The 24,000-nt window shown below is 41.7% G+C and overlaps 1 protein-coding gene across 1 annotated transcript in view; it reads right to left on the reverse strand.

Moving 5' to 3' along the window:
* Positions 1 to 24,000, reverse strand: part of LOC137990947 (uncharacterized) — a 45,494-nt gene that overhangs the window by 1,524 nt on the left and 19,970 nt on the right. Inside the window, exons 16-43 of the mRNA XM_068836073.1 lie at positions 23,235 to 23,300; positions 22,975 to 23,124; positions 21,157 to 21,245; positions 19,712 to 19,809; positions 19,285 to 19,446; positions 18,696 to 18,758; positions 18,305 to 18,401; positions 18,135 to 18,204; positions 17,412 to 17,537; positions 16,922 to 17,056; positions 16,566 to 16,693; positions 16,426 to 16,461; positions 15,764 to 15,913; positions 13,971 to 14,061; positions 12,194 to 12,293; positions 11,998 to 12,092; positions 11,770 to 11,868; positions 11,036 to 11,103; positions 10,492 to 10,702; positions 9,076 to 9,270; positions 8,612 to 8,658; positions 7,702 to 7,792; positions 6,259 to 6,416; positions 4,846 to 4,876; positions 4,668 to 4,748; positions 3,383 to 3,475; positions 683 to 767; positions 1 to 309 (exon numbers count right to left, since the gene is read on the reverse strand). The exon at positions 1 to 309 is cut by the window's left edge and continues 1,524 nt beyond it. Of these exons, the coding sequence (XP_068692174.1) occupies positions 155 to 309; positions 683 to 767; positions 3,383 to 3,475; positions 4,668 to 4,748; positions 4,846 to 4,876; positions 6,259 to 6,416; positions 7,702 to 7,792; positions 8,612 to 8,658; positions 9,076 to 9,270; positions 10,492 to 10,702; positions 11,036 to 11,103; positions 11,770 to 11,868; positions 11,998 to 12,092; positions 12,194 to 12,293; positions 13,971 to 14,061; positions 15,764 to 15,913; positions 16,426 to 16,461; positions 16,566 to 16,693; positions 16,922 to 17,056; positions 17,412 to 17,537; positions 18,135 to 18,204; positions 18,305 to 18,401; positions 18,696 to 18,758; positions 19,285 to 19,446; positions 19,712 to 19,809; positions 21,157 to 21,245; positions 22,975 to 23,124; positions 23,235 to 23,300 (2,970 nt within the window). The 3' untranslated portion in view covers positions 1 to 154. The remainder of the gene's footprint in view (positions 310 to 682; positions 768 to 3,382; positions 3,476 to 4,667; positions 4,749 to 4,845; positions 4,877 to 6,258; positions 6,417 to 7,701; positions 7,793 to 8,611; positions 8,659 to 9,075; positions 9,271 to 10,491; positions 10,703 to 11,035; positions 11,104 to 11,769; positions 11,869 to 11,997; positions 12,093 to 12,193; positions 12,294 to 13,970; positions 14,062 to 15,763; positions 15,914 to 16,425; positions 16,462 to 16,565; positions 16,694 to 16,921; positions 17,057 to 17,411; positions 17,538 to 18,134; positions 18,205 to 18,304; positions 18,402 to 18,695; positions 18,759 to 19,284; positions 19,447 to 19,711; positions 19,810 to 21,156; positions 21,246 to 22,974; positions 23,125 to 23,234; positions 23,301 to 24,000) is intronic.

The following is a 24,000-nucleotide window of genomic DNA, read 5'->3' on the forward strand; positions in this document are numbered from 1 at the left end:
TATAACACAACAAACACAGAGTCGTGTTTGTCTTCCACTTCTCAAGGCTTATCCCCAACTTCCAGTATATTTAAATATACTGAGGTATCTGGCGGGTTCGAAACTTTTTTTCGATTTCGAGCGTCAAGAGATGTCATCCACTCGCAAATCTTCACTACAGCTTCTCCAGTTCAGCTTTTAACATATCAACAGCTTTGCGCATGCGAGTTTCTTCTTCCTCATCTGCACACTGCGCGATCCATTCACTGCATTGCTTTAACAAAGCCTCTTTCTGAAGGCGGAAGTGAGTGCGGATCACATCTTCAAAACCTAGAGACAAGAAGAAAAGTGAAACTTGAAATCGTGTAAGAGTCCCTACCCTCCGCTCTCCCCATCCTCCTCCCCCCCCCCCCAAAGACCCGTCCCACAACACCTTGTCACACAATAGTTCATTTCCGAGTTCATGTCTGCCTCCTCTTCAAAGCGAGTCTAAGTGCAAGGTTTTTGTGCTGGTAATTGGTTGTACTTTACATATGAATAAAAACTAATTTTCATAAGAAAGACTTCGCACTTAAGAGTCGCTTTGAAGAAGAGGCAGACATGAACTCGCAAATGGCATATTTTGCCTTTCATGCCTTTCATTGTGACCATCGACTATATCATGTTATTTATTTGCTTAAAACAAACAAGCCGTCGTACTGACCAGGTGTCGGTTCTCGCAACTGTCCAACAATGGCGTGGCGTATTGTGTAAAGCTTGATTTCAGCGTTGTATTCCTTGCACAGTGCCTGTTGATCAAAAGAGGTCACAAAAACAATTGAAGATCTGTGGCTCAGAGGGCGACGGAATTTAAATTTTCAAATGTCTTGACATGCAAAGCAATGGACATCTTTAGCTTGTACGTTTTGTTTTCCCATTTCAGACCACGTGATGTTACTCTAGGGAACTGTTTCTTTCAAATGTCGTCTTATGCACGTGCATATGTATGCATAACTTATGAAAAAACAAAAGGAAAATTCCCTTAGGAACATCACGTGGTCTGAAATGGGAAAACAACACGTACAAGCTAAAGAGGTCTATTGGATGCAGGCGGATTTCAATTCTTCTCCCCAACTTCAATATCACTCGTGTCTCGAAATACAGACAATTAACGTCAAAAAGTTTCTTACAAATGCTGCTCTACGAGTGAGGATAAACGGCTGCATTTACCCTAAGCTAAAAATAACGCTACCTTTATCCTTACGTTATTGTTGCATATAGGTAGCAAATGCTTAGACTCAAAGGGATACTTCATGTTAGATGTCAGCTACATTGAACGTGCATCTAATTACTCGCATTCTTGAACATTGAGCGAGTTTCAATATGAGTGTCGTAAAACCAAAACCAAACTGATTACTTTGGCCAATCAAAAAGGACGGGGACAATCCAGTAAGCCAATCAAAACTCGAAGTAATTACGCGTAGCCGACACAAAGCGAGGGAAAATGTGCACCCGCGAGCCTTAACCGCGAGCCACGATTGGTTTTGGTTCACTTCTGATTGGTCGAAAAAATGGCGCGAGAACTATACACCAATCATTGAGTGAAGTAATCATAAACCAAAGCAATTCGTTAATTACTTTCGACACTAAGTTGAAAACCACTCTAAGTCAATTCAATTCCATTCAATTCAATTTATTTGTTTATCAGCAATGCAATATCATCACAGTCCTAGGCGACCCGCAATTAGCAAAGCTAAGTATTCTTCGGGTTTAAATCTGACTCAGTCAACCATGTGGAATTTTGTTCCAAGTTAAGAGTCAACTAGTCGCTTTCTTCAAATGAGTTTCTCATCACAGTTACGTTCATCTGAATTATCATTGGTTAAACTAAGAAAAAAGATCGTGCTGCACGTGCCGGCAGCACGCACTAAAGCCGCGGCTACACGAGCGATTTTTTTCTCGCGCTGTGGTGATGCGATTTTTTCAAAGTTTGTCGCGTCGCCAGCGCGAGATGAAAATCACACGTGTAGCCACCCTTGAACTAGCGACGCGACAGGTGAAAAAATCGCAAGAAAAAAGTCGCCAGAGTTGAAACTTTCGCGACAAAATCGCAGAGATAGTTGCCCGTGTAGCCACCCTGCAACTTTTTGCCCGCGCTTGCGACGCGACTAAAGGGTATTTAGCCAAGGTAATTAAAGTAGGAATGTCTGTTTATAGTGCCCAGGTGTCTTATAAAGTATGCGATTCGGGCGGCCTTCAATTTGTCGCCAAAATTGCACAAGTGTAGCCACCCTGGCGCACAGGCGACGCGAAAAAACCTGAAAATCGCATCACCGGCGCGAGACAAAAATGGCTCGTGTAGCCGCGGCTTAAAGAACAGGATAGGGAGCGGGGCAAGGGACGTTTTCTTAGCCCCGGAAAAGCTTTGCAGACAATGTACGACTTGAACGAGAAGGAATAATCGAGAAAGAATTACGACGGTTTTAAGTTATATTTTGATTTCACGTTTTCGCTGACACCACCGTTGAAGATCTTAAGTCTCTCTTGTTACTGGCAAGTACTGCCTATCTCGGCCGTTCCGTGAGAGGACCATGGGCGCTTATAGTCCCCTAAAACGGATAAAAGCTAACATTCGTCGTGTAAAATCGGTACTGTTCCATTTTTATTCGATTCGTTCTATTTTAGATCTGTTGGGTAACCGTGCCTTTGAAAAAACCACTGAGTCTTATTATAGGCCTGGGTCTACTGAGTTGTTCAAAGGAATGATAACTTCATCTACAGTGTAAAATATACCCCACGTTAAAGATTGGCCAATAGTTTTCGTTCACACGCCTTTGCTTAGATGTGCCTAAAGGGTGTACATCTTCTCGGTTAGGTGACTAAATACTGAAATCTTTGCACAGATTGAAGGCGTTGGATTTTGACTTATCCACCGGATAAAGTTAGAGCGGCTTTCCTATGACCTTGAAAAATAAAAATAAAAACAGAACGTAAAAAAATGCAAAACATTTAATTGGCTTATCGAACGAAAACAAACGAGTGCGAATTTACATTGGCTTAGCGAACGCGGATGCAAACATTGTCATCTCTCCGTGGAAGTTTCTGGAAAGTTCCGCTTTGAAGTTATTTGAAATGCAGTAATGTGATTGGGCAATCGAACTGTTTACTGCCCATATTAAGAGTTTCCTTGGCGGGAATAAGGAGAAGCCTTGTTTCAATGTTGCCAAACATTGGTCCGTGAAACAAATTGCGAACACTGTTTTGCAAGGTCATACTCAAGTCGCTCTATCCGCTCTTTGAACAACTGTAGCCTGTACTTTGACAAAACGCGGATCGTTAGGTCGTTAGTTGCTATCACATACGACGTGACGTATGGCGGAAATCGTTGTTTATCATTTACGCCGGACAATAGTTTCTTACTTACATTTCCCTCGTCCGTGCCTCTCATGCCTTCATAGCCAGGCTCGTTGAAACAAGGATCAGGAGTAAACATCATTCCTTGAATAGACACTAAAACCTGCCAGAAAATTGATCAACAAAACCGTTTTACATTTTTTTGTTGTTCGCCTTGTACGGGAATGAACCAGTTTTAAAATGTGCAAATTCCTAACGTGCATGATGAACAAATCGCAGCGATCAATCTCGCTGTAGATCCTACTGCTTCAACTTCATCGATGGCGAGTCGCGAATGCTCGGAAAGAAATCCGAGAGTTCCTATGCAGGAGTCGAACCTATGACCTTCCAATTACCAGTGCGGATGCTCTTAGACTCGCGGGGCGAGCCCATTAAAATAGCTTCGAAAGAAAGAGCTGACCCTCGCCCTTACCTGGAAAATTTAAGCAATTGTCTCTTAGAAAATAGGATCATATGACATTTGTCCCGCTTTATTGCTAAACTGAAATTGTCTGAATAGTGCAATCTCGCAATTATAGTCTAGGAGATGGTGAAATGTTAACCCCCGGAAGTGAATGAATGAACTTCGGTTTTGTCCGACCGAAAGAACAATCGGCGAAGCCGAACAGCCGGCTAGGGAAAGGGTTTCTCACTTCCTCCCGCCCCAATCCCCTCGCGTCTTCGGACTTCGCCGATTGTTCGTTCGCTCGGACAAAACCGCCAGCTACGCAGGCTAGGAAAAAATCCTAACGCTCCTTTGTAGGAGTCAAATGTGCGACCTTCCAAATATTCCGATCCTTCTGATCGATTTCGTGAGTTAGATTGAACAAAATAAGGAAGTTCCTCATCGAAACCCCAACTTCAGAATTTTTACAAAAGGAATCCGTCATACCCCAATTTTTGAGTTTCTTAAACACGAAGACGCACTATAAAAAGGGGTCGCCTCACGCTCTGCTTTTGTTCGAATTCATTCAAGCACGACTGATTAATTATCCAAGATGGTGATCAACAAACAGCAACACAGAGACGGAAGCGCGAAAAGATATTTCTAGCGCGAGAAAATAGGACTGGGGATTGAAATTACAAAGAGCTACAGATAACATTTCATGACATAGTACGGACACATTGCCATAAGGGGCTTTTTTATTGCACAAATTATCACTGAGCTAGGTTGTGTCCACGGTTGATTGATAAATCATTTGCATGTGCCTAAGACACCCCGTCTTTTATAGTGCGTCTTCGTGTTTAAATTAAAATAGAGACAAATTAGAAGCGTGTTAAAGGCGAGGGTGCGCTTATCAGTCATGGACACAAACCTGATAAAGAGATGATTTCTTCGGATCCCATTTTTCGCTGGCATCACCGCCATGCCAAGTTCCCAACAAACTCAAACAAACCTATAAGGCGAAAAGCACAGGCGTAATGAATGAACTCAGTACAGTAAACGGACAACAATACCAGAACTTTGGACAACAGACCACAGAGTTAACTTGCCTTTCCGTCCGCGTAGAGATTTGGATTAAACCTGACAAATAAAGAAAAGAAAAATCGTATTCAGAACCACCAATACGAGCTACAATGAAATAGACACTCTCCAACTCAAACATTCTTACAATTTAGCACGGGACAATGCCTGGGAACGTAACAAGTCTATTGATTGGTCGGGAGCCAGTCAAGTCAAGTAACTTTATTTAAACTCGGTAAAAACATCAGGCATAAACTACAAAATTCTAAGCCATTCATATAATACATATATACATATAACCTATGATCTAATCTATGCAAAAATGTGATCAAAATAGAATATAAAACGGAAGTCCATATAATATTAAATAATGAATAAATAATAGATAAATAGCAATAAATCAAGTAAGCCTGCTTTCCATGGATGCCGAACGTAAATTATTTGAAAAATTCCTTACAGCCAGAATTAAAACTGAATATGGATTCCGCTTGCCGAAGAGTCGAAGGCAAACCCCTTCGACAAGACCGCCCAGCTACAGTGAAAACTATTTTTAAGATAATTGGTGCGGGGGAGAGGGACAACAAATTTATTAGCGGAATCTCTCAAGAAATAATTCGAAACACGGTTTACAAATCTATCCTGTAGATACGCAGGCGCTAAACCCCGAGCACATTTGCAAACCATGTTTACCGTGTGGAGCTCACGAAGACGAGCAACGGTTAAATCATTGTAGTATGACTTTGCGCAAACGCTGTCAATTTCGTTCAAGGTAAAAAAGAGCTCCTCGCTCTCATTGTTCAATCCACAGCTATCAAGCCGTTTGTTCAAAAATTGATTATAAATTTCACAAAATGGGTCATCAAAAAAATTCTGAACTCGGTTCAAACAGGATATCGTACAAGATAAAGACATCAGGCGGTGAGTGAGTGAGTGAGTGAGGCCGCATGTTGTTCAAACGATGGATAGCGCCGGATAAATCGCCATCCAATGGACAAGTCATAGCGAAACAAATTGCGCTATCCAATGGATAGTGATTTATCCGGTAGATAGCGTTATCCACCTGTTGAACAACTGGCGCCAGGTCTGTATCATCCGTCTTAGCCAGCGGTTTCCACAGATAGTACAGAGCTCGGTTAAGTATCTGCATTCTGCAATTTACGTCCAGGCCTTTTTTCGGGTTTTGAGTTTTTGTGCTCAGTGACCTAGCCTTTGAGAGGGAGCTTGGAAGGGATTCGAGATCGCGCTGTACTTGTTCCAACAATTTGGAGGAAATAAACAAAGACGGTTACCCTGCACGGTTCAAGAAGTCAAAAACAAATGGAAAAATGACCAACATTTGATTTGATTTGCGTTAAATTTGTTGATTTCAGTTTACAGTGTTCCCAATTAGTGCTCGAGCGCTAGAAGTTAAATGAAATTCCTTTCCTTTCCTTTCCTCTAACCTGACAGTGCCGTTACCCGTTGTGATAATCTTCACCATGGGAGGATCAACAGGATATGAAGACGGAAAGTAGATATCAAACACGAAGCAGCCGCGGCTGTACGGTGTATCAACTGTGCCGGTAATAAGAGCACGGACAAAGTCCATACGGTTTTCATCCTAAGATAAGAAAAAACAACAACAACAAGAAAACAAAGATCACTTACAAGCAAAGACTACTTGCAAATAGCACGGCTAATCAGACAGGTAGCATGAAGACATGTCTCCTAGATGCTTAATATTTGCATTAGAGAACAGATGAAATTAATCGCAGAGATAGAGATAATGAAATTAGGGAAAAAGATTTTCTTGAATCTATATTTCCAAAAGCACAGAAAATAATTTTTTTTTAAACAAGGTGAAATCAAAAGCGTCAAGTTTGTTGCGCCAAGAATGGAATCGACTTGACACGGTCAAATAAAACCCAACTGCACGTAGGCAACCGGTCGGTTATTTACAAAGCAAAATAGAATTGACCCATACCACTGGCCTCAGCCGCTTCCCCTAGTCGTTACAGCAAAAAAAAGAAGGACAAACTATGGAAAATTGGAACCCAAAGCGTTTTCAAGGTGTGCGCAAGGGTGAAAAACTTTCCCTTCCTTCGAGGCCAAGCAGAACATTAGACATCTATCCCAAGAACCCTAATATAGCAAACGGTACACTGGAAAGTCAAATCAAAGCAAGGTGGTCACAACTTAAACAACAGGATGCGCGAAGAAAGCGATACATGGGATCCACTAGCGAGCCACCGACATAGGCACACCTCTATGAAAGAGCGCTAAAAGATCGCTCGCGAGCAAACCGTCCGCTGTACATCATTCGACGATGTATTCTTCCTTGCAATCGCCGGGGAAGAATATTTCAGTTCTTGACCTAAATGCTGGATATCAGCCAGGCTCTGAGACCCCGTTTGGTTGTTGTTTGGTTATGAGGGATATTTCATCGTGTAATTAGGGAGCTTAAGCACGCGCGTTTTTGAGGCGCGGACAGCAACCGGAAGAGAACATTTCGCGCGCCAGGACAGTGGTGTCTCCTAGATTTTTATACTAATCATCTCTAATGGAGAAAAGATACTTAGCAATATAAATGTGGTTGAGTGAAGACAAGTTGAAAGGGAAAACAGCTCACTTCCGGTTGCCGTTCGCGTCTCAAAAACAAGCGTGCTTAAGGTCCCTATTGTCAGGAGGTGACCAACGTCCTCTTGAGAGTGCTAACGAGTGATAACCACGTGTGCAAGTTGTCTGTCCTGAGCATGCGATAAGGTTCTGTGTGTGCTACTTTTCATAATGCGCAAGCGCAGAACCGAGCACCTGTCTACTATCTGTTCTACCTGTACTGCGAAAACACCGACAACTTGCAGCGAAATTAATAGCGAATGAAACACTCCTTTTTTCCAATGGCTTACCTGTCTGACCAGAATTGAAGCATTTGGATGAATGGGAAGACTGTTTTTTAATTGGGTTGATTCTCGCATAAGAGCCCGCACTTTACCAGATCTAAAAAACATTAAGTGAAAAATATAATTCAAAGAAACGTCAAGTATTGCAGGATTGGTACTCTTTGAATAGCATACCAAAAATTACCTTACTGAGCGGAGTTTACTAAACCATGTTGACATTTAAACACTTAGATAGCCTCTACTGACTAAGCAGACCGTCGGGTCGAAGAAAATAATACGCTTAGCTTTGAGCAACATTATGTGAATTTAAAAAACAACGACATTCGAATCAAATTCAAGCGACTTTCTCCGCGCCCACAGGACTTGGGATAAACTTCCCCATCAGGCGCCAGTTGCAGAGCATCCTTTCCTGTGTTTTCCTACCGGTATCAATTAGGCCTCGTTCGACACGTCACAAACACAAGCACCGCTTTAATTGTGATCGAGCGAAAATGTTTCACATAGAAATTGGGTCCAGAATGACGAAACAACTCTTGAAGTGATTGGTTTTCGACCTTTATTCGGGGATACCCGAAGAAAATCCGAGTGCTCCTTTGCAGGAGCCGAACTCACGACAACCTTCCGATTTCTAGTTCGGATGCTCTACCACTGAGCTATAGGAGACTCGTAGGAACCAGGCCATTGAACTAAGTTCACGTAATTGGCCCGCCATACTACTAGGATCTAAATTCTCGAAATGGAGCATATTGGCGATTGTACTGAAAAGGAGCTGTTAATCGATAACCCCGGTGATTGTCACATGAATCTAGTTAAATGGCCTCGCTCCAAGAGTGTCGTATGGCTCAGTGCATAGTTAATAGAGGAGAATGGTTTTGAAGCTGGGCAAATGGGTTCGAATTGTTAAGAAAACTTTTACCTGGGGCAAATTTGTTGGTTGGCACGACAGCGAAAGGCATGGACTTCCTGGAAATAAAATAAAAGGCTCTGATCAGTTTAATACAACAATTCATGTGACAAGATCAAGTTACCGGGTTGGTACACAACCTTTGAAATGACATTTACAAATGGTTTGACACTTTGACAGTAAAAATAATAACAACCACTTTGAACATGAATGTCTCACGCTTATGCAGCCGAGTACAACAGGCTCTTGTGATTTGGGAGACTGCAAATAAACTTAACTAGAGCATATAAAATCAAATCTTGGTTTTTGTTGAGAAGTATTCGAAAAGAAAACCTCTTGAAGCAGAGTAGAGAACCGACAAACTTGACCCACAGAGGCATGCCTTCGGCGGAAGGCGAAAGGCAAGTGCTCTATCCACTGCGTCAACCCTGGCTTTACAATTTTTTTTCAGAAAGTTCTTTCGTAAGCAGTCTTACCACAAGTTCCGCGGTATCGAACTTTAGTGGTTCAAGAGCTTCTATGTAAGCTTCATTCTCGTTCTTTGAGCCACACGCCACCTCCACAGCTCCCTCGGGCATCTCTTCTAGCGAAGCAAGTTGACTCTCATTTTCTTTAACCTGGTCATCACAGAGGCAGGAGTGGCCTTCAGAGCGTTCATACAGTGACCCAACCTATAAAGGAAAACCGCAATCATTTGAAATCCGTAAGATCTTCTGGGTTACCGCACATTGGAGGGGAAAATATTAATCGTTTTTGCAGCGAAACACAAAGAAACTGGTGATAACTTCACCCAAGATGAGTTTCTCTTAGCGATAAAAATAAAAAATGCGTAAAAAATGTTCTTAAAACAAGAAAGGCAAACAAGGTAATATGAGAGCACTACAGACTGGAATGCTCGCTAGCATCCTTTCATTGCTGAAATTTTCACGAAGTCTTGTATGTGCCGACGGTAGACTGACAAATAATCTAGATAAACCCAAGGTACTACTCCTTTTCTAGCGTGTCTTGGTGTTAACCTCTTATCCCTGGCCAGTAGCTTATTTTTCATTACATTATCAGCGCTTAATCACAAGTTATGAGAATGACGGAAGTGAGCACAAAATAAAACGTCTCCGAAGGGGGAAAACTAGTGTATAGAGAACAGTGAAGGATACGCCTCTTTACATAACTATAGAAAGTGCCTTAACCATACAATTGTTTGTTTTCACTCACGTGATCAACGACCACGTTTTTTTTTTTAACGAAAACAGAAGAAAACATTTGCACAATAGTACAGTTCAATTCGCGGAGGATTGGGTCGGGACACAAACATGGCCGCCTTTTCTTTGTCTAGGGGTACAAACATGGCGACCGTGACGTCATGTGAAAACCGAGAATAGTCCATTTTACAGTTGTATGCTTAGCTACCTGGGCTATGAATGAAAGTGAGGCTGGAGTTGCCCTTGTTTTCATAGAAACCTCAATGCTTTTCTCATGCAAATTCTTACTAATTAGCATGACAACATCATTAACGTAAGAAAAGGTGGGAGGTCTGTATCATAACAAGGTCAACGCCAGCCTCAATTTCACTTTAAGGCTTGGTAACTAAGCACGCATCTGTAAAGAGGTCTATTACCTAAATCAAATTATTGGAAATCAAAGTAACTGTTAGTTTGTTATGAGACGGGAAAAAACGGGAGTATCCAAGGAAAAACCTCTCCCAGCAGAGTAGGGATCCAACAAACTCAACCCACTTATGGCCTTAGAACCGGAAAGGCGAGTACTTGCACCACTGCGCCCGAGTTAAGGATTGAAGGGATCTAACCGCTGACCAAACTCGCGCTTACCCTGCGGGGAGACCCTATTAGGTTTTAGTGGTTTAAAGCCATGACATAAGTTTCGGCATTTCTTACTTCCTGTAATAGCTTTCTCAAGTCTTGGATCACACGATCAGAGGCAAGGTTCTCCCGTTGAATCACGTGCAGGGCTTTCTCAAAGGTAAGCCTGCTGTAATCAGGGTTGTCAGCGAGACATTTGACAAATTCTCTGTCCTCACTGGCATTAGCCATGCGCACTAACGAAGTTAAGATCTTGACCAAAAGATCCCGTGGGTCGAATGAATATCTAAAAACAGGCACAAAATAAATTATGAACACAGGGTTAGTTAATTATACTGCAAGTATAAATTTCACAGCTTAAAATAATTCCTTGAGAGGTGACTTAAAAACTGCGTCAAAACAAGAGCATCAAAGTTCGGTATCGACTGCTATCACCTCTCCCTTCCAGCTCCCCATTTATAGAGGAAGATAGAAGAGACAGGCTCTGCTCGCAGGGTAGATTTGCTATGCTCTGTTCTTGAATGTTTGTTCAGTTCGGAAAGGATGGCTTGAACTTCGCAAGTGTACTTGATCCAAAGGAATGAACGAGGGAAAACTAAATAATCTATTAATGACTCACTTCTCCATGTTTTGAACTTTCAAATCCACGCATTTGCGACCACAAAGAGAATCCAAAAACCCGATGATCTACACAATAATAAAGAAACAAATTTTCACAACAGAACTTTAAAAATAACATATAAGCACTCATAAGTTGAACGACTTGTTTTTTAGTTATCAACAGAGATCTTTCGCATCACGTTTACGTGAAACGTAGAACGGGAAACGTAGAACGGGAAAGTAGAACGGGAAACGATAGGGCGCTGCTTCTAAGAAAAACACGAAAATTCCCTTGTGTTAACTTTTCTTGCTCCTTCGAGAAATTGCTTAACTGTAGATAACAGACAAGAGGTGGGCAAAGAATCAAACAAGCTTCTTCGATATTTGGCAAAAGGCAAAATTTGTCCCTGACGTATTCCGTTTATCATAAACGTGATCCAAAAGCTCTCTAATATCACCCCGGCATATCCCGACCTGCGAAATGAATAAGATTAAAATGGTTGGGAAACGTTTCTTTCTTTTTATTGGACGAAACGTTGCGAAACCCGGCTCGCAACGTTGCATGCGTCCAACAAAATGTTGGGATAGAAAGAAAACTCTTCCCAACCACTTTATGGAACCAAAAATGTTGGCCGCGACGTCATGAGGTGTGGGATGTTTATTGCTCCAATAGCTTAGCCGATATGCAATATTGGAACACAGAGTCACACCTACAGACACCTTGGTACTCCCACCATAAGCAACAAGACTTACCGCGGCTGCTGCTCTTGTGGACAAAGGAGAGCGCGAGAAACAGCGAGCAACCTTGTCTTCTTCTGTGATTTTCTCCAAAAAGGCTAGTGTTGCATTTGCCTGAAATAACATATTTAAGCCTCTTTATACTGCATGTTCAAAGAGGCAAACATCAACAAATGCGGAATACTTAGGGAAAAAGCTATCTTTTGACAACGATTATTTTTACACTCGTTGTAATTTACATACCATTTGCATAAAGCTCTTAGACACGTGTTCCTCGCCCATCAAAAACTTCTCCTTTTCATGTCGTTGTTCGGGGGTCAGTTCTTTCCACTTTTCATCTGCGCAGGAAAAAACCGGAAGCACAGGTTGAATACTTAAACAACTAACCTTCACCTTTACCACTTGAGGATGCGAAGAAGGGTCGCGCAAATATGCTTACCACATTTCTTGGCGCACTGTAATTTCCTAACGTTTGTAAGACGTAGCAAACCGTCTTTTAAAACATACAGCAGCGTGTCCAGCACAGCACCTAAAAAAGACTAGAAACAAAATAAAGCCGTGTAATTCAGTGGAACTGTTTTGGGTTAAACTCGCAGATTTACAACAAAATGCATAGGTCGCTTCGCCCTAAGCCTTTTTTTTTATCACAATTGCTTGTAATCTCGCAATCTGATTGGCTAATTTGCCGTTGTCTATAACAGTCTACACAACGCTGCTCGCGTCAATTTTTTCGCGCAATGTAATAGCCAATCAGGAACGCTCAATTTGGGAAATTTACCAATCATGTTGCGAGATATTGTGTCATGATTTTGGTCACGCTCTGAAACTGTGATGATGTTTCGAACTGACCACTGTGATGACGAATATCGTTGTCGATAAGAGTAGAGACGACGCTGAACCACTTTCTATTTGTTAAATTCACCCAAGCGCGACGAAAAATCCACTGAGATGGCGGTGGGATCAACTGATTTGCACCTTACAACTCACATATTTCTCCCATGAGAATTCCTTTCCTTAGACCAATTATAAATGTTCTGTCAATTTAACCCACGTTAAACAAAAATCTGTTTTCCGTATTGGCACATTCTATTCCCACGGAACCACGCAAGGAACACAACCCGTTCCTCTAACCTATTGTATGGTGCCACCAATAACGTTACTTTACTTAACAAATAGACCCTTCACCCGCAAGGGCTACGGGTCAACAGCCCATTCAGCTATTGACCCGTGGCCCTTGAGGGCGAAGGATCTAATTGTTTTAGTATCACCCAACTAGTCGGACAGAAGTTAGCAAATGCAAGTTGAAGCGTCACGCTTTTCGCTACTCGAGGACTATTTTTGGTTTTCACGTGACGTCATCAAAATAAAAAAATAAGGAATTATCAATCGTCTTAACATTTTAGTTTAGTTGGTTATTAGAACAGCTGAAGACTTATCTTTTTACAAATTTTCAGTTTGATAGGGTTTTTCGTCTTGTGATAAAGCAAGGTTGAATTTCTAAGCTTTTGCGTGACACTATGTTAAAATTGCGGCCGGGAATGCTGTCACATAGGTTAAAAAAAGTGACATCCGCGGAGATTTTGCAATCTGAACAGTCCTTGTGTGAGAATAAGTACTCATATAGATGTTTATGAGCCCTCGGAAGACGACTACAGGCCTTGTATAGCAAAACTCGATGACATATATTTTGTTAGCTTCCGGCCGCCATATTTGTGCCCCTCGCAAGGACACAAACATGGCGTCTCCATACAAGTTTTATAAATTTGAGTAAAACATTTCTTCGAATATCTCCCGCACGAAACATCGCACAGACCTGAACCTTTGCGAGACTGTTTGAATAATCATCTTATTTTATTTCTTTAATTCTTGACTTTATTTGTTGAATGGTTTTGGTGACGGTGTGACAGTGAAAACTGGCAATTACTAATAGTCCTCTAGAAGCGTAGCGAATTAAAATGCAGGATTTGCATTACATAGTCCACTAGTTGGGTGATACTAATATGCGATATAAAAATCCTCACAACCCAAAATCTTTTTATTCCCTCTGAATCGAAGTGGCTAATGCTCGAAACGTCAGCTTTTTAATTGCCTTGCGATGGTCAACTTACTTTATCAACTCATTTGATGCCACCTACTACTGCAATTTCTGACAAATTTTGCAATGGTAAAAGGTTAGTTAAGAAGTATAGTGAATGCGCTGGTGGCAGTCAACTCACCTGAAAACTCTCTCTGCCGCATTCTTCCAAAATTGAAGGCAGAATGTCAGGTCTTTTCCACAGCGTTTCCAGCAACTTTACAATCTCATATCTAAAATGTACGAGTTGAATTTGAGGCTATGCCAGTTACGATTAAAGACATTCTCGTCACCAGAGACTCGGATCGACCCAAGGCTCTGGGAAACTCTATGTAGGAGAACATGCGCCGAAGGATTCTTATAGCCAAAAATTGGCTATTTGAACCTTACGGCGCCTGCTCACTCCTCTTGCTAACATGAACGCACTAATTAGAGACGCTTTTGATTGTTCTTCAGGAAAACCAATGAGAAGACACTTTGTTTCAGGGTTCCCCAGAGCTCTTCTCTCCCTCCGTCAAGAGAAGAGCTCTGGGGTCGAGATTGGGTTACAGAAGGATGGAGCAGTTTAATATAGTTAAATGAAATTTAACATAGTTAACGACTAGGAGCTAGTCTGGTCAGTAGTGTTTTGCAGGCGGTTGTTAGTGTCTTGGCCGTCTGGTAGCGTTGTTCAGCGTTTTGGTGCGTTCTGTAGCGTTTGTTATAGTTACATGGTTCACGACCGGGAGCTAGTCCGGTCAGTAGCGCCTTGCAGGCGTTTGTTAGCGTTTTTTATGCGTTTTTGTAGCGTTTGCAGCACTCTTTAGGTTGTGGGAGCCCTGGGGCTGACATGGTTCAGCGGTATTCCTGCTTAGTGCATGCGTTGTTGTCCAATGTGCTTGCAGCGTGTTTGTTGCTCTGTTGGCGTGGCGTTGTGAGTCGGATCAGGAGTTTAGTGGTTCTCGGCGTTCCCTCCCTATCCCCCCCTTTTTTTGTGTGTGTGCTGTTCTTTTTTTTTTTTTGTATTCCTTTTTTTTTTGTTTTTTTTTTTTTTTTGTATTCTTTTTTTTTTGTGTGTTCTTTTTTTTTTTTTGTATTTTCTTTCTTTCTTTCTTTCTTTATTTTTGTTTCCACTGAGCTATCTGGCTCAAGTGTGACGGGTGCCTTAGGGGGGCCTGGCGCGGGGGGCTCGTGGCTTGGTTGCGGGTTGGGCAGGCCAGTCGGGTGTTCTAGCGCCTTGGGGATGTGACTTCGGTTTCAGCCCCCAGGCTTCCTGGGCACCTACCCTCCACTGGCGACGCAGGCGTTAATCATTGTGTGACAAGCGTATAAGAGATTGAGAAAAATTGAGTTATCCATCAGACTGGAATTACTGCAGAGCTGGCGCGTTAAGATAACACCCGCCCTTCCTAAATCTATAAAATGTCCAGGCAGTCTTATCACTGTTTACTGTTGTCATCTGTGACACGAATAATTAAGACTGCTTTTCTAGGTCAACAATTTATGTGGGATATGTCACGCAAAAATGATGTCTTTTCATGACACCCAAAAAGTAGAATGAAACACTGCAATCACCACTTAAAACTGTTGACCAACTAAAAGATTTACAGCAAAAGGAAAGAGAAGCATGGATAAACAACACAAATGGACAAGATTGAAACAGCATGCATTTGCATAAATTAATCTCAAGTTTATAGCAAATCGCGTGGATAAAGGTCGTTGTTTGTGATGTAACGATAACTTCATCAGTAACAATACCATTTTCGAGTTTTAATCTCGTGATCAACTAAAGATTTCTCCTAAACACCCTACAACAACGTGACATTGCCCCTTTAAGACAACTGCACCAGTCGCCTTTGCAACCACTTTTGGAGCGCAATTGCATGCTTGACAACCCCTAAAAACGATTACGAAGCAGACTACTGCTCCCCAAATTTACTAATACGGTGTTCAAACCTCGCTGAGAATTTGTCAAACTCTTCCTTGTCCACGTCCAGGCCCTCCACAATATCAACCGAGCAGTACGTATGAATGAGAGCTGGAGCGAGCTTCTCTCTGATCAATGGGCTCATGGCAATACAAGCTACCAAATCGCCTTCAATGCCACTGTTAAGAAGACAAAGAAAACTATCAAATGGGAAGGTAAAAACATACACCTATGTCAAGCCTTAGAACTCTTCAACCCGTGAAGTAAGGGGATAGGTAATTAAGGGTGCGTTCGATTGACCCTAATCCGGAATAAGAATACATGGAGTGATGATTTAAAACACTACGTATGGCGTTTTGTAGCAACAAGAATAATAAAGCTATGTTTAAAATAGCATTTTAACAGATGTTTGACAATATTAATGTGAATCCCCACAAAAACGAAGGATTTCCAACTTCTATTCCATGTATTCCTATTCCGGAATACGGTCAATCGAACGCGCCCTAAGTGATTTCAATCTTTGTCCCCATTGGCTACTACAGAACTTGAGGAAGCATGACGACAGGAGGTAACAGGGCAATAGGGACATCATTGGGGAGGGGAAGGGCAAGCAATCAGCCACACGGCTTGCATTTACATATATATGTACGCGTGCATTTTCCACAGCATAAAAAAAAACAATTGCATATACCTTCCCCAACTGTTGGTGTCCAACAACGAATTTTTACTAAAAAAAGGAGAAAATTACAAAGGTCATTCGCATTTCGTCCACAAAGAAACGTGCTAAGTTGTCAAGCATTCCGGGGAGTGAACCAATAGACGGAACTATACCTCTTCTTTCTGGAGCATATTTCCGCGAATGACAACTGCGATGTAACAATCTTGGAGGCTGCCACAGGGCCTGGCATCAGATCTCGCCGGTCGATGAGGGTGATACAACAGTCGACGAAAACACAGATCTGCAACACAAATCAGTGGCAAAGAAAATTGAAACTTCATGGGGTTTTGATTCGGTTCCAATCGCAGCCGCCATCTCTTTTCCCTCTCCTCCATGCCTCACTCACACACACATACACACACATACGCCTGCGCGCACAAACACCGCTGGCTCCAGTTGTTCAAAGTGTGAATAGAATTTCCCACATATAATCCACAACCGAGGGAATACAGCTGCCATAGACACTTACATTTAAACCTTTGAGAGCTCCGGGTTTGTGAACAGCGACAAAGCTGAACCAAGAACACATGTCCTTAACGTAGAACTCGGGAATATTGGCAAATATTTCCCTCTGTTTGGCATGGATTTCCTCTTGGGTCAAATCCTACATATAACATTAAACCAAAATTACTTTCAAATTACTGTAGGTAACAACCAACTCATATACCATATAATTTCAGTATGCTAAGACGATAACAGCGTGATCATAAAACTAGCCAACAAGCAAGTTCGCCATTTCTGAATCACGAGTTGTTACGCTTCGCCTTTCATTTCGCGTGCCATTGATTTCACGGGAGACATCTCGTGGGAGAATGAGGGTCAATTATTGCAGAGGAGCCTCCATTGAGTCACTTACCTCTCATTTCGCAAGTCTGAGAAGCAATTTAGGTCCATTAATTACTACTATAGCTTTTTTTTCACTTCCACAGAAATAAGTAAGTAGTTCAGGTAACGCCAACCTGATTTTCAGCTGCACAGCTGTCGAGAAGATTGAGTAGCCAGGCTGCACTCGTGATATAAAACTCCGAACAAAGCCTCATGAAGTGAATATCTTCAAGGCAAGTTTCCCACTGAAGAATGAAGAGCTAAAAAGGTAAAGAAGATCATGCTTGGCTCATTTGATTGTTTTCGCATAATGTGATTGGGTTTTGTTCTTGCTTTGCTTTTCAGCTTTAATGCAATGCACTGCAACTGCTAAATTATAAGTTGAAACCTTCAACGGCTTCTACAGTGGAGAACGCTTCATGTTCCTCGTGCTCTGGGTTCGATTCCCGCGGGTGGATTGATTTTGTTAGTTCTCTTTCCCGCTCCGAGAAGTTTTTTTCCCCGAATACTCCGGTTCTCCCTTCTAACAACAAACCAACAATTGACTTGTTCTGCTTTGATTCGATTTGATTTGACTTAAAGACTTCACAATTAGCAGAGCACTTTGCGCTTAGCTACATGCACTTGAGTCACTGTTGTCGTCGTCGTCGACGTCGTGGTCGTCATCGTTGTCATCGTTATCGTCGTCGTAATCGTCGTCGTCGTCGTAATCGTCATCGCCGTCATCGTCATCGTCGACGTCCTCGTCGTCGTCATCGTCTTCGTCTTTGTCATGTCGTCGTCTGTATCGTCATCATCATCATGATCTTCATCGTCTTTGTCAACATCAAAGTTTTCAGTCAATCATTTCAACTTGCCATTAGAATTTTTCTGGCTTCTGCTTCCATTGACGTTCCTTCATTCATTTCCGCCATCATCGCGAAATTCCTAAATATTGAAAAACAATAATAAATGACAAAGATAAAAGACAGAAACGACACGGTCAGCCACAGTATTGCATTTCACAATAAGGAAAAGCTGCAATAACCTGTACAGTTTATTGTAGTGCTGAATGGTTGTGTTAAGACCGACATGTAAGGCGCTGTGCGTGATATGGAACATCTCTGTCATCAGTTTGAACTGACCTAAATAAAAATAAAACAACCATGACGTAATAATAAATTATTAAGTGGGATTGTGTATATTTTCGGCTTGCAAAAAGGAAGTCGTCTCCTTCCATAATTGCTATATAAGCACATATCCCCCTGGAAACCCCACACACTCAACCCTCTCTGCCCCCCCCCCCCCCCCCACCCCCCCCCCCCCCCATTTCTCTTCAGCCCAACTTGACTGAGCCAACACAAAAAAACAACGAGACACTGGTTTGTAGGGATCATAAAACGTTATACAGTGCTTTTGATTGCTAGCTACCACTGTACCTTTCATTTCTTCGGATGGAAACAGTACGCTGCGCAAGTCTGTTCTCTCTTCATCTTCAGCACCTGTATACAACACGAAGAATAACGTAACAGCGAGTGCGATTTAGGATTTGGACACGTTACATGGGCGGGGAACGTGTGGATATTTTGAACGGACCCAGACCGTGTAGATCAACGGGAAGAGCTTGCTAACAATGAGTACGCCTCAATTAATCTGAGATGCTAAACACGTTCTACCAAGGAAAGCGATTTTTCCAAAATAATTTCAGTTTCATGCTGAATCACGATATACCCGTTTGATGATGTTCAGATACGTGTAGTGGAAGCCGTTCAAGGGACAACCATAATTCTCCATGCGTTTTACACGAGGAGATCAAATTTGGCCTCCCTTGTTCCGAGGAAAAATCAAGACACATCCCAATATGGGAGTACTATGAATGCTGGATATCTTAAGAAGCGATTATGACTTGAGATGCTTTCTTGAATACTGAACCTTACATTAGAGAAACACCTTAGTCAGTGAAAGCGACGCATGCGCTCAATCAGCTACTACATCCCCTTACTAGCATAGACATCACCGATCACTTACCAATACGTCCGCCAGCCAACGTACGTTCATTATCGAACCTCAACCGGCAGGCTTTAGAGCTGCAATACTGTGGCTCAATCTGTTTGTGTTTTCCCTTGCCTTTGGACAGCAAGAATGAATCACAAAGCTGCAGAGCAACGGTGCACAAATTCAACATGAACCCTAAAAAGAAGCAAAAAATTCAATAATTATAAGATGATTGTCAAAAACTGAAAATGACAAAAATTTTCTCATGGTCTTAGACTCACTCAAAACTATAAACCTAACACAAGCCATAAGCATTTTTCCAGTTTCAATTGCCTTAAAAATGGTTGGCAAAATAATGCTTTTGCCATTGCTTAGCTTGTCAAAGAAGTACAGAGAACTTCTCACACGATGTGAATGCGCATTGCCCATTAAAAACCTCATATAGAATCTTGAAACTTACCATCACCAGCCATTGCTGTCTTGAAATTATCCCCGGGCAGATTTGCCTTTAGCCTAAGATCATTCAATGAAACAACCCCGGCCAGCCATGCTAGGGCACTGAAGAAGAAAACTCGGTTGTTAGGAATGGTGTTTTCAGCCCTACGATCATCACAAAGGCTATTAACTATTTGATTTTGATTAACATTTATTTCATTTATGCTGTGACATTTGTACCAAGAACAACCTTGCTCCTACGGAGAAGAAAACTCGGTAGTTAGGAATGGTGTTTTCAGCCCTACGATCATCACAAAGGCTATTAACTATTTGATTTTGATTAACATTTATTTCATTTATGCTGTGACATTTGTACCAAGAACAACCTTGCTCCTACGGAGAAGAAAACTCAGTAGTTAGGAATGGTGTTTTCAGCCCTACGATCATCACAAAGGCTATTAACTATTTGATTTTGATTAACATTTATTTCATTTATGCTGTGACATTTGTACCAAGAACAACCTTGCTCCTACGGATTCCTCTCGCTCCACGAGACAAGAAGAAGACGTGCCTTCGAAATGAGGTTAGCAAGAGAAGCAAATTGCAGGTTTACTCAACACGAAAGAGGGCAAGGTCTTAATCAGAAAGAAGGAAAAGCATTTTTTTTTAATGACGAACGGGAAGCGCAGGTGGACTTTTCACATTGATGGAAATCGGAGGGACATGTGGTGACGCGACAACAAGTTGAAGCGCTGCGCCTCACTTAGTACTATCGGTCCTTTGATCAAGCTCTCTGCCGTAAAATAAACTCAATTCTGGTCAGCTTGCTAGCGTTTACATTGATCAGTATCCTTTGCAATACGACCTAATGATGTCTCGAAATCAGCGAGATTGGTTGCGAGACAGAGATCGAGGTAAACTGGGCCAAATGTCGGAAGGTAAGAGCATCCTTATTCGAACGGCGTAATTTGGGAAAATATGGGAAAACACGAGATTAGTTACTTTGATAACGGAGATTTCAGATAAACAATTAAGAATTAAAATAGGCGATATTAGGTAAGAATGACGTTTCGATGACTCAGTCATCTTTTCAAGAGTCGGATTCATCATTATGATAACGTGTTGCATACGATCAAAAGAAATGCAATGTGCATGGAATGTACAGAGTTTTAATTAGGTAAATAGTTTTGCCTTGATCGAGTCAGATTGATACTCTATACATTCCATGCACAATGCATTTTTTTAATCGTAGGCAAACACGTTTTTCACGAATTTGAAAATGATGAGTGAGTCATCGAAACGTCATTCCATTTACTCCAACAGGCAGTGCATGCTCCCAAGGAGACGGGAGGTATGATTTAGAAAGACCGGGGTGCAATAACCATGTACACGCTCCCAGAGCTCTCGGCAGTTTTGTGAGGAAATAGCAAGTTATTAACGCTAAACATTGCCGTCAGTCTTAACTCCTACCTTCTCTTTGTGTTTGGCATCTTCAGCAATTTCACGAACGCTTTGTAAACAACATTCTGACATGAATGGATGCCATCCATTATTTGAGACTAAAGAATGGAAAGATAACAACTGAATCAGAGTTCAGTTAATAGTAGTTTACGAACGAAATGATATATGAATTGAATCATATAATGAACTGCGGATATGAAATCAAGTGAAGCTATGATCCCCGCAGTTTCATTTTATATCCGCAGTTCAATATATGATTCATCTCATAGATCATTTCGTTCGTTGATTCATTCATCACGGGAACATTTGAGCCCACAAATGACCAGCTCCCAAAGTCAGTGCCTTTCATAGCTCAGTAAGTCAGAGCGTCGCACCGGCATCGCGAAGTCAATAGTTCAAAACCACTTCATGTTCATATAATTTATAAGAGTTAAGCGAATTGAAATGGTGACAAAAAAGTTTATTCAGTAAATTTTGTGATTTCGCAGTTTTTTTATGACCTAAAGTTGCGTTGACTTTATCTTCTCAACAAAGGCGAGCCATCACTTCGTTACTTGACCTGAAAATACTTTTACGCTATGTTAGGTGATGTTTTCAATTTGTTTACAACTGCTATTAATCAAGTGAAGCTGTGATCCTCGCAGTTATGAACGCAATTTTAGCAACTGCATAGAGAAGTCTGAAAAATTCAGGACTTCAACGGGGTTTGGACAAAACGGTATTGAAGCTTGGAAAGAAAATCAAAACGAACTGGCGGTGTGTGTTCAAGTTCTCAATTAATTTCATCTCTTCATTTTTCAGATTAGTGGAGGAACGAAAAAACAAATAAGTTAGAAAACAACATCCATAAACACTGTTTGCTAATTAGACGGTACCAAGGAGGATGTGATTTGCTTTTAGCAAAAATCAAAGAAACTTAGAGCGGTTTTCAATTGAGTGTCGAAAGTAATTAGATAATTACTTTGGTTTATGATTACTTCACTCAGTGATTGGTTCAAAGTTCTCGCGCCATTTTTTGAACCAATCAGAAGTAAAACCAAAACCAATCGCGGCTCGCGCGTGCACATTTTCCCGCGCTTTGTGTCGGCTACAAGTAATTACTTCGAGTTTTGATTGGTTTGCCGGATTGTCTCCGTCCTTTTTGATTGGCCAAAGTAATTACTTTGGTTTTGGTTTTACGACACTCAATTGAAATTCCCGGAAAAACGGCTTCAGCAGTTGCTTCAACATCCGTTCGTTTGTTAGCGCTAAGTTCTATTTTGGAGCGAAGTGACGTTTTTGTTGACGTTGCCGTTGTATTTGCTTAAACTCCCTTCTCTCTCGCTGAAGTCGCCGCATAGTATTTCTTAATACAATAGCAAATTGTTATCCTCCCCATTTTTGTCTCTGCCGTAAGGTATTAGATTCCAGATATTATTTACAGTCTCTTCTGTTATTTTTCTCTTACCACTTTTCGGTAGAGAGAAATACGTGCGCCAGGCAAGCATCTCTAGTGAATTATGTTGCGATATTTTTAACCGCTATATTTCGATGTATCTCTTTCCTTCATTAGATGTGTGGCCGAATCACTTTAAGTGTGGGTGAAACGTCTTGATTGTGGGTGAATCACCTTGTGGGCGAAACCTCCTGATACCATGTCAACCTTGCCAGTGAGAGGAGGTCAGCACTGGAAGCGAGTTGACATGATATCGCTCACTCGTGAGAGATACCATTTGCACCAAAAGATAAAATGCGTATCCCCCATCGGTCATCTAATATCCTCCATATCTCGGAATCCAAGGAGAGAAATAAGGGCTGTTCCTGCTTGTGTATTAGAAAAATATGTACCTGAAGTTGATCCACATCACTGCGAAATGCTTGTGGAAAATGAGGCAACTCAATAAAACAAGACGCTACTCGCGACTTGTCTTGTTTGTTATCAACTGTAGACATTTTAAGAAATGAAGAAAACAGCGCCCTCTCTTGAAAGAAAATCCCCTGCGAAAGACATGCACCAGTTAGAAAAAAATTGCTGGAAACGGGCGTGATAACCGTATGCAATTGAAAAACAATAACAACAGCACTGGCAGTTTATGAATTACTATTACCAGTTCTTGGATCCCGAAATCCAGTTCTCTTTCTAGAGCTTCAGCAAGAAATTCTGTCATAGTTGCCTAAATTAAAAGGAAAAGGAAATGGTTTGACCTCGGGAGTCATAGCACAATGAAGTGAAGTACGATCGTCCGGACAAAGGAAAGGAAAGTAACATTATTTAAGTGTCTAGTCCTTCTAGCGCTGGAGCACTAATTGGAGACACTGTAAACTGAAATCATCATATTAACGCAAATAAAATCAAATGTTGGTTTTTGAGGAGAGGGGAAAACCGGAGTACCCGGAGAAAAACCTCTCGGTGCAGAGACTTAGAGAACCAACACACTCAACACACATATGACGCCGAGTTTGGGAATCGAACCCGAGCCACATTGGTGGAAGACGAGTGCCTGAAGAAGACTGTTTACCAAGACATTGACTGAAGTATCCACAACCTGAGCGGAAGTCATCCTCAGAGTCAAGTGATTTGTGATGCGAGGATTTTTCAGGTTTCCTTATGACTGAGCATTTTTTCCTAAACATGCACGTGGAGCGCGTAGTGTCTTGGATATCACTTGCGGACCTCCCCCAAGCACTTCGGGTCGAATCCCAGCCCATGTGCTCAAACTTCACTCGGGCCATTTTCATCCATTTGAGGTTGGCAAAATGAGCACCAGTATTAATGGGGACAAGTTGTGCAAACAACAGAATTGGAGTGGCACCACCCAGCCGTACTATACCATAAAAGCTCGAAACAGGAGCCTTCGACTGCCGTTAGCCTCT

The sequence above is a fragment of the Montipora foliosa genome, chromosome 1 (genome assembly GCF_036669935.1).
Source record: "Montipora foliosa isolate CH-2021 chromosome 1, ASM3666993v2, whole genome shotgun sequence".
Taxonomy (NCBI): Eukaryota; Metazoa; Cnidaria; class Anthozoa; order Scleractinia; family Acroporidae; genus Montipora; species Montipora foliosa.